This window comes from Parasteatoda tepidariorum, chromosome 5, assembly GCF_982258835.1.
Source record: "Parasteatoda tepidariorum strain Cologne lab strain chromosome 5, Ptep-v5.0, whole genome shotgun sequence".
NCBI classification, from domain to species: Eukaryota; Metazoa; Arthropoda; class Arachnida; order Araneae; family Theridiidae; genus Parasteatoda; species Parasteatoda tepidariorum.
Genome location: NC_141759.1, coordinates 70,377,037 through 70,398,332, shown reverse-complemented (window position 1 = coordinate 70,398,332; position 21,296 = coordinate 70,377,037). Strand labels below are relative to the sequence as shown.

General features: G+C 26.3%; 1 protein-coding gene across 1 annotated transcript in view; it reads right to left on the bottom strand.

Annotated features, from left to right (window-relative positions):
- Positions 1-21,296, bottom strand: part of LOC107437982 (uncharacterized) — a 34,132-nt gene that overhangs the window by 8,392 nt on the left and 4,444 nt on the right. The window contains exons 4-20 of the mRNA XM_043040397.3: positions 21,067-21,136; positions 19,454-19,536; positions 19,316-19,361; positions 19,115-19,205; positions 18,741-18,820; positions 18,289-18,408; positions 17,374-17,493; positions 16,350-16,407; positions 14,774-14,816; positions 10,240-10,267; positions 8,588-8,694; positions 5,215-5,321; positions 5,048-5,093; positions 3,268-3,329; positions 2,421-2,589; positions 1,283-1,412; positions 1,105-1,161 (exon numbers count right to left, since the gene is read on the bottom strand). Coding sequence (XP_042896331.3) covers positions 1,105-1,161; positions 1,283-1,412; positions 2,421-2,589; positions 3,268-3,329; positions 5,048-5,093; positions 5,215-5,321; positions 8,588-8,694; positions 10,240-10,267; positions 14,774-14,816; positions 16,350-16,407; positions 17,374-17,493; positions 18,289-18,408; positions 18,741-18,820; positions 19,115-19,205; positions 19,316-19,361; positions 19,454-19,536; positions 21,067-21,136 — 1,417 coding nt within the window. The remainder of the gene's footprint in view (positions 1-1,104; positions 1,162-1,282; positions 1,413-2,420; positions 2,590-3,267; positions 3,330-5,047; positions 5,094-5,214; positions 5,322-8,587; positions 8,695-10,239; positions 10,268-14,773; positions 14,817-16,349; positions 16,408-17,373; positions 17,494-18,288; positions 18,409-18,740; positions 18,821-19,114; positions 19,206-19,315; positions 19,362-19,453; positions 19,537-21,066; positions 21,137-21,296) is intronic.

Sequence of the window (21,296 nt, the reverse complement as noted above, 5' to 3'; positions counted from 1 at the left end):
ACAATTAGGTACAGTCGATAAATAACTAATTAGAGGATATTAAACTAAGAAATAGAAGCCGTCCTGTCAACTGAGTTTTCTTACCAAAAATCAGGGATCGTGGTACTGGGGGGGGGGGGGCAGAGGGGACTTTAGCCCCTCCCATTTTATAAATGAAGGGATACAGCCCATTTTAAGATTTAAATTTTTCACTCAATATTTATGTTATTAAATTTACAATAAAAAATGATATTTTTTTGCGTCTAAAGAACTTTGAAAAAAAAATTGAAACTGAGAGTTTCTAAAAAAATGTCTTAACTTCAAGCGAGCTTCAACATTTCCTTGGTGAAAACTGTTACCAAATCATCCCTTACTCATCCTCCCACAGAGGAAATGTGCTGACCGATGTTCCCTGTTGCTGATTGACACGAAAAGACTTGGTTTCAAATGTTCCAGTAAACATAATTTAAAAAAAAGGTAATAGTAGGTATAAAAAAATACCGTTAAATTAGAGATAAATAATTTACTGGTAAACAATTTATTTTATTAATTTTATTTTAATTTTAAAACAATTTAAACCATGAAGTTAAAATTTTTTATACAGGGAGGGCAAAAAATTATTTTTATTCATTTTCAAGTATACTGGCATGCATAGTATTTGCGTTAGATCTTTTAAATATTATATCATGCATTATAAAAGGAATATTATTATTATTTACTGAAATAAGGATATCTTCCAATGAGTTTTAAAGAAAGATGACAGTACAAAATATATCAATAATTATTTAATAAATAATTTCTTAATAACAATTGAATAAAGGGGAAGGAAAAGTACATTTTAAATGAATTTCTATGGTTAAAGGAGCTTTAAAAAGTATATTAAAAGTAAAAATAACAACAATAATAAATATAAATACAACATAACAACAATAAATATAACAACAATAATGAAATTAATACATAAATAAACATAAATTAAAATTTTTAAACTAGAATACGTGTTTTTTAAACAGATAAGTACAAGGGATGAATATTGCTAAAGAAAAAAAGACTTGAAGTCACACACAACATTTACTACTGCTACTCTTATTCACATATAATGTTTAACATAAATTTGTTACATACCGTATAGGTTGGTGCTGTTAAAGAGCAATCCTTCAAATTTAAAATGCAGATTTTTGACTAAAATAAAAATAACGAAAATTAATATAAAAATAGACAAAAATTAATATAAAAAAACATTTTATATGATAGTTTCATTAATTATAGCATAAAACATTCCTTAAATGGACTATTTTCCTACCATTAATTCAAGAGGAACTACATCTTCAGCTATGTGACTTCCATCAATGCAAACATTTAAAATGGCATGAGTGTTCATATCTTCTTCAGTCAAAGGTTCATGTCTATTCACGTCAACAAATACAGTTTCTCTATTTAAATAAATAAATAAAAAAAAAACGATATCAATATTATTTAATTCTGTCATTTATATATTCAAATTAAGTTTGTGTTAGAAAATTTACTGTTTTAATGAGAAGAAATGACACTAATGTATCATTTTCAGATTTTTTTAAATGTTTCTTTTAAACAAAATAAAAATGATTCTTTACTTAACTGAAATAATATGGTATAATTCTTTGGCAGATATTTATAATAAATTCTGAAAAATTGGCAATTTGACTAACTAAGCAACATTCTGTGTTTTAAAACGAATAAAATACTCATGCAGGAACTAATAGTAAATGCTATCCAGAGCAGCTGTAGGAAGTTCGAAATTATGTATGCAAAAAAACAAAAATACATTACACTATTTTATTTATTCTAAATTTTCCCACGGAGTACAATTTATGACTAATGCGATGATAAAAGAGGCTTGAAGATTTGGCCAAGTACTTTTCCCTTTTGTTTCACCCATTTAATTTTTAAAATAAGATTTCGTCTTGATACTCTAGAAGAACATTTGAAAATACATTTTGCTAAAAGGAGTACCTAACAAATAAATAACAAAAGTAAGAACATTTGAAAATACATTTTGCTAAAAGGAGTACCTAACAAATAAACAACAAAAGTAAACTTTTAAGTTACACACGTCACTCAAAATTATAGTAATTCACGTTGTGAAAGATAAGGTAAAATGAGTTATTATTGCTAATTACTATGGTTGTTATTGCTAATTACTTTAAATTTTTATCTTGTTCCATTTCACTACATTTTAAATATTTTTTAAAAAACATTTAAAATTATCAAAAGACTGAAATCTTATAACTTTGAATTTAATTTAAAATAATAGAAGTGCTTTTGAATAAAAATATTCAATTTCTGAAAAAAAATATTGTTTTTATTCTAAAACTATTCAACTAATTTAAGTTTTATGATACTAGATATTGTAGCTAATTATGTATCAGCTTATAGATATTAGGATTAAGTAGAAAACACACCCTTTTCTTCTTGGCACAAAAATGCATAGAGCAGAAACAAAATTTGTAGCATCTTGAAGTTGATGAGGTGTTGAAATGACTATGATTGGTGAACGAGTTAAAAGAGAGTAGAATAATCTTTGAGAATCATTAAAATGTCTTAAGATCTTTAAAAATGTTTCCTCCATTCCTAAAACAGAAAAAAAATCAAAAATTTTAATATTAAAATTAGAATAAAACAATCTTTGGTATTCATTAAAAAGTTATTCAATTTTAATTATAAGTTTTTAAAACATTTTTCAGTAAACAAATAAAAAATTTTCAATCACAAATATGTAAAATAATATATATTCTAATCTTTCACTAATGAGGTAATTAATATAAAAACTTTCAAGTTGTTCAATTTTAGAAAAAAAGTCACAGCAAAGTTATTTAAAAATAAGAAAAATTCACATAAACTGTTTAAGCAAAAAACCTAGAAAAATCAAAACAATATGTGAATTCAAAAATTTATATTTTAGTTTACAACCTTCTAAGGGAGATGAGTGTATTAAAAAATGACAAAATAAACAATTTTTATTGCAGAATATTTTTAAGATTTTTGTACGGAAACTAGCAGTGATGTAAAAAAAAAAAAATATTTTGTGTTCATGTTTCCTAAGATTTCTAAGAATCAATAAAAGGAAAATTCAAACAAACTGAAACAGTAACAACTTTTTAATAAATATATTTAAGAACTATAAAATAGGATACAATAATTTTTTTTATTCAGTTGAAAATTGAAAATAATAATTCACACATAAATAAGTATTATTACTATGTAATAATTGTCATTATAGTAATGATATTGGATAATATGATGTATTACCTGGGTTTTGCTGTTGATGATTTTCCAAAGAATTCCAAATGTGTGAAAGTGAGACCACATGTCTAAAAATTTTTTTAATTAATTAGTAGCAGCAAACCCATAAGCGTTTTGTTTATTAAAAAAAAGCATAGTAAAATTAATAGAAAATGCAAATAAAAACTATGAATGAAATAATATCAGTATTGTGCTAATACACATAATAAATTGAATGAATGTAGCTAAATTTCATTTATGTGACATTCTGAAAACAGTAGAAATTTTAGGTTTTTAAAAACATGCTATAATCAGTTCCAAGAATAGAGCTCCAATTATTTCTGCTAGATTTTTTAAATTAGACAGGAAAATATTTTTTCAAATAGCTATTTGCTGCAGCAATATTTTAAAAAGCTAATATTTTTAAATTCATTAGAATGTCACTTAACATCGCATCCAATTGAACACTTCAAATAATATCCACGAGAGAATTTTAATTTAATTATATTAATTTCCTTCTCTTATAATTATTAACCACAATGTAAGTAACATTTAATTAATATTGAAGAAAGTATGTACAACTAAAATCTTCCCCAAACAGCAGTCGAGGGCCAGGGAGTCATAAAGGTTAAGGATCTCCAATTTTGCAACCAACGACATGATTTTGGCCATGTGGTCCTCATTGTGTGCAAGCTGTCTTTACTTCTCAGACAAGTTGCTACCATTGATCTAAAGCTGGGTAGACTTCAAGTCAGCACTGGGGGCCGAATCCTAATCCTTTACAATGACAGCCAGTGTCTTAACCATCCAACCATTTCGGCTCAGAAAGTATAACTAGGCTAACAAACTGTATAGAAATCCAACAGAAGATTTCCATTTAAAGAATTTTTTCACCCCAACAATAAATTTTGAATTATGTACTTTTCTCAGCTCTTTCTTTACTCTTCAACGTGCAAAAATAACATTAACATTCCAGTTAAATATTTTCATACATTGAATTCAATTAATGATTAATTACAGAAATTACACTATACATTTAATCTTTTTATCTATTGAAAAACATTTATTTGTTGAACTATATACTATAGCTATTTTAACCAAATGAGCAAAATTACCTTTCACAATTTCTTTTCATAAAACGTGGCAGTGATGGAAAATGTGTAATATTTAATAACATATAATTTTGAATAGGGATTAATATTGAATAACAAATAATTTTGAATAAGATTGGTATTTTATAACATATAATTTAAAATACAAATTTCTTTTACAATTCCTACTCAGGGGTCTGTCCAGGCCAAATATACTACCGTTTAGCGGTACCTTCACAAATTCAACTTTAGGAAAAACCAAAATACTTTTTCTTACAATTTTATTTTTGTATCCCATAAGAAATGATAAATCCATATTTTTGTGTTGATTTTTTAATATAATTCTTAATTTTCACAAATTATATCTAAATTTTCACAAAATAGGTACCTCTCAGAATCTTGTTCAAATTTTCAATCATTAATAAAATACTTTTTATTCATCCTCTCAAATTCAAATACATTTTTTAAATCTTGTAGTGGATGACACCTGATGTTAATACAGTTTTTTCAAATATTAATTCATTAATTAAATTTAATTATTTAATTTTAGTTAGGCAGAAAAAATTGTAATTATTCAATAAAAAGTAACTAAAAAAATTTTTCTTTATCGACTTAAGTAGGAATTGACTTAAATTTTTTTTTTTAATATTACTTGTTTAAAAGAAAATTTAGTATCCAATTAAAATATATTTCAGATATATCTTTTTAATACACACCCACAGTTTCTTTGAGAGGAGTCATTTTCTGGTAGAATAGCAATGTCTGGAGGGGAAAAAAAAAGAGATGAATCAATTATAAAAATAGTCTCATACTCATTATATACAACAACAAAATAAAATGATTTAAATGATTGTACAGAATTCAGATAATATGGTGTACTTACTGTTTAAGTAATGTACACGGTAAGACACAGGAATACTAGATTCTAATGAATTATTTGTATATTGTGATGAGGAATCAGTGTCATCCGTTTTAGTTTCATTAACTCCCCTAAAAAAAGAGATTTAAAATAAAATCAGTATTTTTTAGAAAATTCAAGCACAAACTTTATTTTATCACATTAATTTTTCTCAAAACCTGAGTATTTAATTTTTTATAAGCGAGAGTTTCATCGAAAAGAGTTGCAACATCTCAAATTATGTCATAATCACGTGATGACAAGGGAAAATTTAATACTTTTGTGTGGTTGCTCTCATTGACGTCAAATTATCAGTGTTTTTTTCTGAAGGGAAAAACTTTTATGATAATTATTTGTAAAAAAATATAAGCTTAAGATTTGAACCTCTGGGTCATCTCATTGGAAGGCAGATGCACTATCCCCTGAGCTATAATAGGTTTATATAATAATCCAGCTATTTTCATACAGCCGCAGTCGATTTGCTAAGTGCCAGGCTTATTTTAAAAGGCAATATTTTCTAATAAGACTAAGATAATAAGACTTTTTCGAATTATTTCAGTTAGCCCATACATATTTAGACTAAATAGAAAATGTATTATTCATCGATCAATTATTGATTTAAATCGTGCAGTTTCCAAGAAGTCTAGAATAGAGTAAGTTTATCATAAACAGAACATCCTTATTAAAGGTTTATTAGGTTAAGCTTAATCAAATTCGGTCTGATTAAGCAATTTATCACACATTTTCTAATGAACCTAAAGAAATATAGGCTGAATAATAAGTTAAAAAATTATCGGACCAGAAAATACTGAAATACTGTAAACTTTATCAATTAGATTGGTGCATTCGTTAACATACCTACACACACACACACACACACATATATATATATATATATATACTTCCCTTCCAACTAATAAAATTCATGATGACCTTCTTCAAATTCATAGCATGTTTAATCTCAGTGATATTATTAATGAAGATAACTGGAACTTTCTAGTACATATTAACCTTAACAACAATTATATTCTTTTCAATGACCACCTTTTTCAACAAATTAATGGTATTCCCATGGGAAATAATTTTAGTACTAACATCTGCAATATTTTTCTTTTTCTACAAGAATATAGATTTGTAAAATCACATGTTAATCTTCCAATTGATTCTCTCTTTCTCAGATTCATTGATGATCTATTAGTTATTAATTTTAATGATTTCGATATTCTAGCAAAACATATTTATCCAAATGAATTAATTCTTAATAAAACAAATAATAGTAATTCTTCAGCAATTTTTTTAGATTTGACTCTTAATATTAATGCAGATAAAAATATTACATTTAAACTTTTTGACAAAAGAAATGAATTTAAATTTCCAGTTAAAAAATGCATAGATTTCAACTCTAACTTAGCCAATAAGGTTTTTTCTAATATTATTGCCAATCAAATTCATAGATTTTACAGGAATAATTCTAACTATAACGAGTTTTTATTAGATACTGATATATATAAAAACGATTTAATTAATAGCCATTTTCCTAGTTCATTTCTTAATTTCTATTTTAAAAATATCTTAAAAAACTTGGTACATTAATTTTTAATTTTTATTTAATTTTTCTGTTTTAAGAATAAGCTCTGATTTTTTCAAGGTAGGAACTAACTATGATAAACTATTCCTAAAGCCACTGGATGGAATAGTTTGGATGTATGACCTTTTATACTGGATTAGTTAAATATTTTTTAGTTACTTTTTAATATTTGTAGCCTCTTAAAATTAATTTAATTTTAATTGTCCAGTATAATAAACAGTTTATTTATTTATTTATTTAATTATTTTTATTTTTGTATAAGTGGAATGGGCTCTGGTTCGTAAAGAACCACCCCAAATAAATGCAGGTGATACGTGTATACTTTAAAATTATGTAAGGTTGTATGAATGAAGAATAAAACCTATAAACGGTTTTCTATTCCTGTATGCAGGCTCTGATTTTTAAATAAGTCACCCTATGAAAGATGGATATGTGTATTCTGTAAAATTATGAATGAAGGATGAGTCTATAAACGGCTTTCTATCCTGACAGACTGACTTTTAAATTAATTTCCCTATTAATGATTTTTTTATTTATTTATTTATTTATTTATTTTTTTATTATTTACTTATTTTTTATATTTTTTTAAGACTGCTAATTTATTCAATCCGTTAAACATTTTTATTATTATTTCAATTTTATTACCTTTTTACTAATTGTTTCTCATAGATGGCAGCACTAATATTTTACCTAAACATTTTTTTCTTCTTCTTCGATCAAATGTTTTTTTAATTTTATTATATTCGATTCAAGCTATAAGCAATATTTTACATCTTCGCGATTTTTGTTAACTGTTTTATTATTGTACTTTTAAACCTAAACCGCGTTTTAATTCACGCCGGTAAGTTTGATTTCCTTTTACATTTTTCTTTTATTTCATGATTTTTTTCAAAATAAGGTTTTTTGCGATATCGACACATATAAAGAATAATTTTTATCTTAGGATAATTATTCTTTATTCAGAAATATCGCATTATTTATGGCAATTAGATGTGTCTTGACAACGACTATTTGCTTATACCATTCTTGTTTCTCTACCATTTAGTTTTTTATTTTTATTTTATTCATGTTTTTCATGTTAATTTGTGTATATATATATATATATATATATATATATATATATATATATGAATATATATATATGAATGAAAGAAAAGAGAAAATTTCAAAGAAAAGTTACTAATTTAAGATTTCAGCCAGTAAGATTAAGGCCAATTTTCTCCCTTTTCACTTAATTTCTATTTGTGTTTTACTTTGTATTTTTCTTGAATTTCCAGATATTTTCATTTGCAAAAAAAAAAATTGTATATGAATGTCTCGTTTTTGCTTTGACAAAATTAATTCAATCTAAGAAAGTACTATTTTTGCGAATATAATCGTGTGAGCTAATGACAAGATTATATATTTTCTGTTGCTAAATTTTCCATTTTTAATTAATTTTTAAAAATAGCTTTTTTTCACATTTCGTTTCTTTTTTTTCTTTCTATTTTTATTTTTCTATCTATCTATTTAAATATATATAGTTTTTCAGATATTATTTTGGTAAGTTATGACAAAATTTATTAACAAGTTATAAATAAATATTTGTTACTAATAAATTATATAAAAAAATAATATAAATTTTAAAATAATGTAAATTTAAAATAATGTAATTTAAATTTAATGTAAATTCGTCAAAAGAAATTAGTGTAAATAAAAACAAGTCTCTAAACATAAAGAAAATTCTAAATAGTGTTTTCAACTTCTGTAATTCTTTTTTTCAAATCCTACCAATTCAAAAATCTAAGAATCACATTTTCAAACGATGAATTCAAACAGGACAAATAAGCTTCATCCTCAAAAGAAAAAGTAGCAGGCACATTGTTGGATTCTAAAACCTATGCAAGAAAAAGTAAAGAAAATTATATTTTAAAACAAGAAAAAGATCTTTTTTTTATTAATAAATCTTTTTTTTTTATAAAAAAAATAAGTAAAATATAAATTAAATCTTAATTGTTCATCTAAAGCTATTAAATTATTTTAATAGAAAAAAATGAAAATTGAAATCTTTATATCCTAATAAAATTATTATTAAATGCATTTGCAAAATCAGGAGAATTTTCTTGATTATCAATATAATTATATTTTTTTATTTATTTTAAAGGGGAACAGGAAAATTTTGGCAATTTTTTTTCCGCATAAAATAAAAGTTAATAACATCGTTTTTTTTTTAGATGAAACTATGCAAAAATTCAGCTTAGAAATCATTTTTATTTATTACAATAATTTTGAATCCAGATGTCCAAACAAGCTTGAGCATTGCAAGTAGATTGTAGGGTCTCATTATGACAACCTTTAGTTTGAAATAATTTAAAACAGAACAGGAGCTTCTCAGTTATTTTTTCAACCAGTACAGATAATAAAGAATAATATAATTTTTTTGATTGAATTAAATCTAAATTTTCTTACCATTACTTTAAAAAGTAAACAAGTTATTGAAATATGTTTTAATGAAACTTTGTCAAACCAAACTTGTACATTGTAAAAAGGATGGAAATACTCAATACGTGAAAAGAAAACAAACATAATAAAATTTTCAAGTATAACATACTTTAAAGTGCCGATTAAATGACACTTTAACTTTGAAACATGAATGACTGAAAATGTATCAAAATTTAAATTTAATTTAGAATTTTAAATTAAATCCAAAATTTAAATTTTGCAAAAAACATTTAACGAGAGAAAGAATAATTAGCAATAAATAGGAGACATTAGCAAGTAAAATGACTAATTTATAATTGAGTTATTAGAGAACACTAATTTTTGAAACATTGTTTTATTGGAATAATGTTAAATGGCGCAATATTATCTATAATGTTTGAAACTGTTTTGATACTTTATTCTTAAGTATAAAACCATTTAGAAAATTCAATAAATATATAAAAATACAATAACAAAAAGAAATGAAATAAAAGATTATTGAAAAGAAAAGACTTGCAATGTAATCTAACTCTTAAGTGAATGTGATAATGAACAAAATCTGAAGAGATAATAGTAATTCAATATAAAAGCAGTTTTTATATTTTAACAACAAGGTTTTTTGTAGCTTTTTTAACAATGCAGATAAATCTAGTATTGATGAATGAGCTTATTTTTATTAACAGGGTAGGTATTTTTTCAATAAATGTTTATGTGAAAAGAATAAAGATAAGTAATCACACTAAAAATGCATTTATCTAAAATGAATGAAACTAAGTTTATTTTATGACTAAAAATATCAGACAGAGTTTATTCAATTTTTAAAAAAAACTATAATTTTTAGTTCATGTACCCTCAAAAATCATATCGTTGTAATGCCTTACAAAGCAATAAACTTGATACAACATAATCACAATATAGTTTAATACAATAAACCAAATAAAGGAAAAAAATTGCTTACTTACACATTCATTTTTAAATACACCACTGTCCCTACAAGAACAAACATGAATAAGTCAGAAAACAAACAGATTCTTTCACTCACTGGGAAATTAATGAGAAATTAAGAATCAAAAAATAGAAATAATTTTAAAATTTATTAATATATAAAATTATATTTATGTCACAAAATGTTAAACTTGTGCTTAAGTGCATACTCTATTACAAAAGCATTTACATTTTACAGTATATTGTTACAATGCATCAAGCAATTATTGCTGCTAAATATTAAAATACAGCATGGCTTTTACATTCCTTTTATGCATTTACATTAAATAATTTCAATGTATTATAACAAGTTTCAAATGCTGATACAGCAGGTTGTTATAACAAGTATCAAATGCTGTTATAATTTTTTTTATAATGGTTTGTTATAAAAAGGAAAAGAAAAATACAGTAACTAAATATTTAAATCAATATGTTATGCAATATAACTATAAACAGGCATTTAACTTCAGATCAAGTGTAATATGGCCAATAATGCTGACCATATTGCTACCATCATGGTCAAGAAATTGTTCAGCCTCAACCTTCATGATCTATTACACGGACACTTAAATAAAAACGTGGGGACACTTAGATAAAAACTTTGAATGATCAAGTCACAGATATCTTAAGTTTGAGACGATGCAACAGAAATTTGTGTTAATAAAAATCAAGCTGATTTTTTTTAAGGGGCTCTTTTAGGGAGGCCACAAACATTCAGAAAAAAAATTCCTTCCTCTTTCGTGAATTTTTCAGAATAATTTTATTGAATTTCCAACTAATTTTAATGAATTTTCATGATTTTTTAGCTTGATTTTATCGAAGTTAGATTTTTCTAACTGGTGGCACAAATCTCATTGCAAATTTTCAGTTATGTTTTATTCTTATACATAAAATCATTATGAAACATTTATTTTTGCCATTAAAGTTTAAAATAAACAAATTTTTAAAAAAAACTTGAACAAAATAAATTTAAAAAAAAAATAAAACAAAAAAAAAAGACTTAAGTGCTACAAACTCAAATTAATTTCTCACGACTATTGGGATATATCAGTTAAATTTCCAGACATTTCTTTGATATCTTAGTATTGATAAAATTTCTTGTTTCTTTCTGACTAATTAACTTTAAATTTCCTCTGTCAGATTGTCCTTTTGTACAAAAATCGTTGATTTTACTTATCTTCCTCACAAAGCGTCAAAACCTTAAATAAAGAAGCTGAAACCACTGTATTTTTCCTGACAATAGACTATATAAACCTTCTTTTTTCCGAAAAAACAAAACAAACAATCTAGGAAAATTGAAATGAAGAATGATGTGTTAGGTCAAAAAGTAATGTATTTCATATAACTTCATAGTAACTGTGAAAAGTGATTAATAATGCAATCTGCAAACATAAAATCAATTTAGAAAAGAATAAAATCTCAAAAGCAATATTATGAGATTAAATAAAGTTTTCTTTCTAAATAATAGAACAGAGTAGAAAATACAAAAATGTCATACCAATTAAAAATACATCAAACAGTGAAACCTGCTTAATTGGAAACTTTTGTAAGTTGATCACCTACAATGTAAGTTGATCACCTTTATAAATGTATTACTAAATTATCAAAAATAATTAATTCCTTTCGTTTAAGAAGACAAAAGAAGTAAGTGGGTAAATTACAAAAGTCTTACTGTAAATATATTTGTGCTTTTCAGAAAAAATGAGGTAATTACTTAAATATTACACTGGTGTGCAAAACTTAAGCAACAAGTGCGTTTTCTGTTATAACTCAACAAGAAATCATTCGATTGACATGAAATTTGAATATGATGTACATTATTTTGTACTTAAAGGATGGTAAAAGAATAATGGCGCAGAAATGAATATAAAGCTTAAAGTAGGGCATGGAACAAAAAAAGGCTTTATTTGACATATAGCGGCATTACACGTGATTGCCTAAAGAAGCGTAAGTACAACTGGCAGATGTTCCCTAGTATGGGATATACCCTTCCCTTACTGTAATTGTTGCTTGGCATCGTCTCTCCATGCTAAGCACCAGATTATCCAGGAGTTCTTGGGGTAAACGTCTCCATTCCTCATTTAACGCATCTTTCAGCTGATGGGTGTTACCAGGAGGATACTGTCGTGTCGCAAGACGTCTCCCTAATGCATCCCACACATGATCTATAGGATTTAGATCTGGAGAGTAAGCTGGCCAATCCATTTGTGTGATATCTTCACTTTCCAGTAGCTCTTGAACATTAGCAGTACGGTGTGGCCGGGCATTATCATCCATAAAAATGAAGTCTGGTCCAATGGCCCCTCGGAACAGACGCACATGGGGTAGGATTACCTCATTGCAGTAGCGGTCTCCAGTTACAGAACCTCGGTCAAAGATCTGAAGCTCAGTCCGCCTGTTTAACATAATGCCACCCCAGACGACAACTCCAGGACCACCATAACGATCTCCTTCCGCGACGTTATTGGGATGAAATCGAGCTCCAACCTCTCTTCAGATCAACTGACGTTGAGAATCGCTTGTAGCACTAAAACAACTCTCATCTGTGAAGAGGACGCGACTCCATTGATGAGGTCTCCAGGTTTCGTGTTCTCTGCACCACTCTAAACGGTGCCGCCGATGGCTAACTTTTAAAGGTATGCAGCGTTCAGGAAGCCACCTTTGTGGAGACGTCTGGCCACGGTAAATCTTGATACTTGTCGTCCTGTGGCTGTGCACAGTTGCTTAGATATAGCGCTCGCTGACTGAAAACGGTTTCTTTTCGCCTGGAGGACAATGTAACCGTCATCTCTTGGTGTTGTTTTCCTTGGACGGCCACCACCAACCTTCCGAACAGCTGTACCAGTAGTTTTAAAGGCATTCCAACCACGAGAAACAACACTTTTGTTGATCCTGAATTCTTCGGTGACACTGGTCACACTACGCCCCTCCTCAAGCATCCCAATCATTCCTCCTCGAGTAAAGTAGTCTAAATGATTTCTTGAAGACATGTTTCACAAAACAAATCACTTGCAGTGAATGTCTTTAACTACGGTGCTCTTCATCCTTTTATCACAGCTTTGACCTGCGCGCGCCGATCCACAAGGTTAAGTACACTTACATCACCTACGACGTTTTATTTCTAAAATTTGCATACAAATAATCTTCCTACTGAATTACGTGTATATTATACTGCCATTTCATGGCTATCTTATATTTTGTTGGGGAGCTGTGGCAGTAAAACCACTTGTTGCTTAAGTTTTGCACACCAGTGTATTTTTGCATTGCATTGCAGTCAAATTAGGTACACTTAACAAAATGATAGATTTTGAAGATATGCATTGGTGTTAAAGCTAGAAGCTACCAAAAAAATCTCAACACATACGAAAAAAATATAAAATAGTATTAGGATTAGGGATGCATTGAATATTCTGCCACCATTCGGCCTTTTTACCAAAGATTCCGCAAAGCATTATTTAAAAACATATTTTTCAACAAAGTTTTTTTTTTTGAGTGGACATTTTAACAGATTTAATGAAGAATATTCTAAAATCGTTTTTCTTTTTACTATACATTATTAGAAATAGTTTTTACACACATTTGTTATGCTCTAAAACTTGTTAACTTAACATTCTGAAAGACACATAGAAAAGAGGAATTTGAAAGATTGAAACTAGATTACTTTATATTGAATCATGAGTTTTGTAATGCTGATTTTTTTCCTTTTCCCTTCCTATATTCAGGTAAGTAAATTTCGCCAGCACTTTACGTTTTAAAAACCGAGAACATTTTCTTTGTTTGTTTTATTTTTGCTTGTTTTTAAGAGAACTTAAGAGAAACATGTTACCAGAGCACTTCTAATAAATTTTAATCTTTTATTGTCACTTTTTTATTGTACGATAAGACAAATTACTAGTAACATAGAAAACTGTAATTCTCAACATTAAAGTTATATTTCAGGACTAGGAACAATTTTTTTCTGTTTTCTTTCCATCTTTTTTTATTTCATTAACTTTTCTTCCTATCAGCATTTCTATTATAACATCATTTTTTAAAGAGCGTTTCTAATTGGTTCCTTTTTTCTAAAAATACGGCAATGTGAAAAAGTTACATTAAGATTTTTAGAAAATCAAGAACGATTTTTGTTTTGGTTTCAATCTAGCTTTTTCTTTTTTAAGAAAACTTATGCTTTTATAGACGTTCTTATTACGACACGGCAATTAAGATATTCAGTCGATTCTTTTTGGCCGAATACCGAATATTCGGTCAAATTACTATTCATAACATTCCTTATTAAAAGAAACATCCACTTTTACAAACAATTATAAAATACTTATTGGTGCTGATGATAGGAATTTGCAATAAAATTTGCAAGGAGGGGAAAAAAATGGGATTTGGTGGACAATCTCATTTTACAAATTAAAATATCTTGTAAACTATAAAATATCAATTACCTCATATTTTTAAAAAACCACATAGTTCAAAAAATATTTTAAACATTTAAAAAGTAAAAGGTATACTCAGAAATGCAACCTCGTTGAATTCTTTATACAAGCTCCAAATTGCAAGCAATTTTCTAGAAAAGAAAATTAATATCTTATAGAGATATATAAAACATTACTTTGATACAAAACACACTAAAAAAAAAATCATTCAAAAGTACACTCAGCAAACAAGGTACAAGTTATATCAAGGGATAAAATGCCTATAACTATATTACTACTCTACATTTCATCCTTTATATAAAGTTGTTCCATACAGAAAATTTCTTTCTTTTAAATTGAAAGTCGGCAAAATTAATACAAAATTATGTTGGATTTATCAAGCCTAAAATGAAAATTTAAAAACTGCTTTTCTTGTAAACTATAAACATTTAATAATAAAAAGCTCATATATGTTAAAAATGCACATATAGTGAAGCCATTTTGCAATTTATGAAAAAAAAAATTTTGAGTTTAAGTGCAAATAAATTTCTTCTTCTTAAATGCCCTCTTTTGACAAAAAAAAAAAAAATACTTACTCTATGTTGACTTGTGGAAAATTATGTACCTAAAGTTTCCTTATTCATTCTGTAATTAATAGGGATGTAACGAATATTCAGCCACTATTCTATATTCACCTCTTGCCGAGTACTCGGTTGACTGAATACTTGGTCAAATATTTGGTAAAGTATTATTTGGAAGAGTATTTTTCGGCAAAGCGAAATTTGAAGAAATGAAACCGGGCTACTTTATACTAAACCACGTTTTGTAATGTTGACTTTTTTAAAAAATATACTCAGGTAAGTGCATTCCGAAGTTTTTTCAATACTTTACATTTTAAAAATTGAGAATTTTTAGTAGATAATTGTTTTATTGTCACTTGTTTTTCTGTATTAACTATAGCACATCATTTTGATGAAGCCTTTCTAATAGACTTGATTGTTTTACTGTCCTTTTTTTTGTACAGTAAGACAGATAACCGGTGACATAAAAAACAGCGGGATTGCTTTACTTTACTTCTGTCTGAAGTTTCCTTTATTAAGTTATGTTGATGAAATAAACTATAGTAATACTAATATCAAAGTGAAAGACATACAAGTCATTTTATTTATTTAAACATAAACTAAACTAAACTAAACTCAGTGGCGCGACAGCCCATAGGGGGCCAAGGCCTACTGTGCCCATCTCAGTTTTCTTGACCTTGGGCTCTGAGGTGCAGGAGTAGATGTTCCGGTCAGGTGGTCAGCCGAATGCAGAACCCCCAGTGTTTAGTTCCCGAGCATGCTTGGGACTCATTTATCGACCCACTAAAGGGATGAAAGGCTGAGTCAACCTTGCCCGTCCCGAAGATCGAACCAGGGACCTACGGCACGACAGTGCGTAGCGCTAGCGCTCAGCAACCGGGCGTCATTTAAACATAAAACCACACAGAAAATAATCCTCATTTTGGTTCCAGCAGCCACAATTTTGTATTTTAAAAAGTTTTCATCTCAAAAGAGATAAATTTATACAAACTCATTCTAATTGAGCATAGTGAATTTTATTTTTATTAGTTAAGCGTAATGAAAGCACGTAAGAGAATTACTATAATGCAATAAAATTAAAATAATAAAAACAATTTTACCCACCTTTTGCTGTTTCGGAGCTCTCAGACAAAACTATATTTTCACATTTTCTCTTCAGATACTAAAAATAATAGAAGGAATATTTCTCATGAGTGTACTTCTGGGATGAGAGAATTTAAAACATTATATTCATTATTAGAATACATTATCTTCATTATAATGCTCAGTAAAATTACATAGTTTTTATTACAAATCTAAATGCATGAAAAAATTTTGTTTTGTAATTGTCTAGAATTTACTACCGACATAAAACATATCTTTAAAGTATGCTCTTTAAAATTGTAAAATAAGGCTCTAAAATCCATAAAAATTACCTGCATATAAAATATGTTCTTAAAATTTTTTAAAAACGTGTTTTTATAAAAAAGAATTAAAAAAATTTTATAACATTCATAAATTTCATAAAAATAAGATTATAATAAAAGTAAATTATGTATTTAATGAATAAAATGAAATTTAAATAAATAGGTTAAATACGGTAAAGATAAATTGAAATTTATAATTTTTAGTTACAATCTTCAAGAATGCCAAATGTTCTTTATTATTCCTCAAATTGAAAGATTACTATTGCTCAAAATTAAATTCTTTAGATCTTGAAACATTCTATACAACCTCAACACTTCTTATTGGACAACATTTATAACAAAATTCAGAGTAAAATTTATAATACTTTATAAAGAAAAAAATTAATTGAGAAGGTAAATTCACCTAAAATGAAAAGTATCACATTAAATTCATAAAAAATTATTTAAAAAAGAAAAAAAAAGTTAAAAAAGTAAAAAAAAAAAAAAAATTACCAGAAATATATTACGCCCTATAAATTAAAAAAACAAACAACCAAATATGTTAAAAATGCATTTATCATCAACAACCTAGCCCTGCTAATGCATAACTTATAAGCATAAAAAAAATTAGTCAAGGCAGTATTTCATTTAAATAACATTTATGCAGAAATAGTTTTTATCGTACCAAAACTAAACAAAACTTTTTAGATCTGTTAATATTTAATAAAAAAAAATTATAATACCTGGTAAGAAATGTAGAGATGATATAAACCAAGCACAACACCTTTGTCACAAATATGATATAAGTCTTTCATGCTACTCTTTGAATTTGCCCGAAATAAAAGCTTTCTTTTAAAAGCATCCTACACACAAAAAAAAGTATATTGTAATGGATTAATAATGGTAATTAATTTTTACTCTTAAGACATATTATCATTTAAGCTGATTGCTTTCTTGTATATCAAACTGGTTTCTCCTGGTTATATTTCTTAATAATATTACTATATATAGCGGAGAAATTTCATAGAAATTTGTTTAAATATCTGGAAATTCTAAACAGTTTAACAAACAACCAAAACAGAGCACATATATCAAGAGGTGAAGTTCAAAGAGAAGACATTTTGTATGCTGGTAATTATGAATATTTCACGCTTTTTAGGTGCTGTTTAAAGCGAGTAAAATGCTAAGTTTCAATTATTTTTTAAAATATAACATACATAGGTGACAAATTATTTTGTAACAAAGCTAATTAAATTGAAAACAGGAGTTAAGAATTTTGTTTCAACATTAAAAAAAGTGAGTAAGTTAAAAGTTATTACTAAAAATTTACTTTGATATCACAAACATACCCATTAACATTTGAGGTTCCTAGAAATATATTTTTAAGTAGTAGTGAACTAAAGCAGCAACATTTGAGGTTAAATAACTTTTCAAGAGGTAGTGAACTTGAGATGTGATAACACATATCTTTGAAGTATTTTATCATTTAAATTAAAAATTAAATAAAGTGACAATTTATAAATTTTTAATTTGAATTTATGGATTTTGGAAATCTGAAACTTTGTATTTTTTTAAAAGCAGTTAAAAATTTATAATTATTAAAAAATTAATTAAAAATAAAACTGAAACAAACAAAAAATTTAAAAAACAAGACTTACGGAACCAGGGACTGATTTATGAAATGAACTTGAAACCCAATTTTGAATTTTTTCAGAAGCAGTACACTTCTCAAGAGCATCTAATAAGGAAGAAAGTTGCTTTTCATAAGAATCATTTCCCTAGAATTTAATGAATAGACTAAACATTTTCAAACAATTACAAATAATATTTTTTGCATGAAAGAAAATAATTTTTTTTTTTTAATGTTATTATAAATTTACTAAACAAACAAGCAACTTAAAAATATAAAGTAAAGATCACACAATCTTGCAATTAAAAATTAATAAAGAACTAAAAATATACAAATATGGTTAGTCTTATAGAATCATATTTTCAATAAACAACTAAAGAGTTTCTCCTATTTTGTTTCACAAATATTAATTGAATAATTAAGTAGAACTGATTCTTAATATTTTATTTAAAAAAATTATAAAGATATTTTGGTGCTTACATCATATTTGTCAACAATATCCAAAATTTCTTCAATATCCTTCAGCAAGAGTTCATTCACTATTTCATTAGATTTTGTTACTGTGAAAGAAATACATTATTAACTGGAAGTTTAAAGCTAAAGTCAATAACATTTCAAATTATTTAAAAAACAGAAATATTATCCACATATTTGAACAAAAATTATAAATAATAGATTATTTAAAGATCAGTCAAACAAAAATTTATAACTTTTTCAAACTTTATACAATTTTTAAAAATGTGACATATACTAAGCAAATGAAATATGCAAAAGCAATGTAATAATTTGCATTATTTTACAATTTAGACAAACTTTAAAACATCAACTATATAATATAATATTAGACATCATACATTTTTCTTCATTTGACAAAGCCTTTTCTTTAAACGATTTCAAATCCTCAGCAGTACATTGAATATTAAAGTGTTGTAATACTGAAGCAATCTATAATGTAACAAACAAATAGATCTAAATTTGTAAAATTTTATAGATAACAGTCATGCAGATTCAAAAACAAGAGTAATTAATAAATATCACTAATTTAAAATACTTACCTCCGTTAATCGTTGTAATATAGAATCAGCTAACAATGCCAGTTTACTGTTAGAATAAATATTGATCGTTGTGTTATTACTATAATGTCTATATAAGGAAACATTACAAAAGGATAAAGAAATGGATAGAAAACTTACTGTTTATCAGATGTAAAGTAAGCAACACAAGTTGGACGCACAAATCCTCTAGCCTCTGAGTCAAACAAAAAAAAGTATACAATCTGGAAAATAATAATTGTGAAACCAAATGACAGACATAAAAAAGTTCTAAAAAAGCAACATTTCTAATAGTTCTTTTTTGTAGTTACTCCAGCAAACTCTTGTGCCAAAGCTTATACAGTTCAAAGTATAAGGAACAGAGAAACTCAGAAAATTATTTGAATATCATCATTATAAATAAATTCAATATAAGTAATGAGTTGTATTACAAAAAAATTTTTTTTTTGAAATATTTTTAAATAAATCTATTTTTGTTGTAAAAACAACAAAAATAACAATATTTTTCACGAAAAGTGTGCAAAAGGTATACAGTTAATATATGAGCTTGTGAATTAAAAAATATGATTATATTTAATTTACAAAAAAATTTCATATTAAATAAGATTTTAATAATGAAAATGACATTCAAAGAAAATCGAACTTTTTTTTTCAAAATATTTATTAAAATATAAAAGTCTGAGTGAGTTTTTGTTTTGAATAAAATTTCTGAAATGAACTGCTTTTTTTAAAAATAAATACCCCATATACTAACTGAAAATATATTTTCCAAACAAATCAAATTATTTCTTTAAACTTAAAATAAAATTCCTAATCTCTAGAAATTCATAATCATAAAAAAATTCATAATCCATCCCTAAAAGCTAATATAATATCCTGGTTACACATACTTTTTTGTTTTGTTTGTTTGTTTATATACAGCAGAGTCACAATAATTTGAGTTGAACAGGATCGAGACTACTTCAAACTTTCAAAATCTCGAAAACAAACTTAAAAAATGTTTAAATAAATGAAAACAAAGAAATTTTAAAATGTGCGTATTTAATTGAAAAATATATTGTATTAAAAAATTTTTTACTTACATTTGAGGATCAGGTTACATTTAATACATCACATTAAGTTACAATATTCAGTATATTACTGCATCAGGTTAATTGTACTTTAAAATAATTGTCTAATGTTTTTTTGCTTAAACATACTATTTACACGTTTTAGTGTTTAACACAGAATTATTTTTTTTCACATTCAGTCGTAGTAAATGTTCTAGGTGTTGTGTATGGGTTGGTTATTATTTGGGAACAAGACTAAATTTTTTCTCACAAGCTCGGATTTATGGGAAACTCGAATTGAGACTCTATTGTATTTACATGTCATTCCCATTTTCGACCCTTAAAACATGAGGAAGATACAGTCACCATCTAAAATATTTGAGTCTAATTTAGCCAGGAGAGATGGTTGAAAATTTGCTTTCTAAATATTATGTTTAACTTTTATACTGATTTCCATAAAGTGTGTGAATCAAAACTTTCGCACAAAGAAGTAAAATTCAATCAAAGTAAAAGTGATATGATTTTTTAAAAAAATTTAATTTTTAATAAATATTTATTATTTAGTACAATTTTGATTAAAAATAATTCAAATATTTTGAACTATAAGTACAAACTATTAAGATTGAATTTTAATATGACCATTAAATTTTTTCATAGTAATTGCCAACTGCACACCCTCAGGATGTAATGTAAATATATACTTACTGCAGCATGTGTGTCTGCATCAACATCAGGCATTAATAGTTGAGCATTTTTTCCTGGCAATGTTTTATTGCTGAAAAACGATTCCAATAAATACTAAATTCCACAAATTCAAAATTTTAACAAATTCACAAAAAAATTTCCAAACAGAAACACTCACAAAAAATTAAAAAAAAATTGAAGACTTCAATTTATAAATCTGATTGAAATTATTATGTAAGATATAACAACCT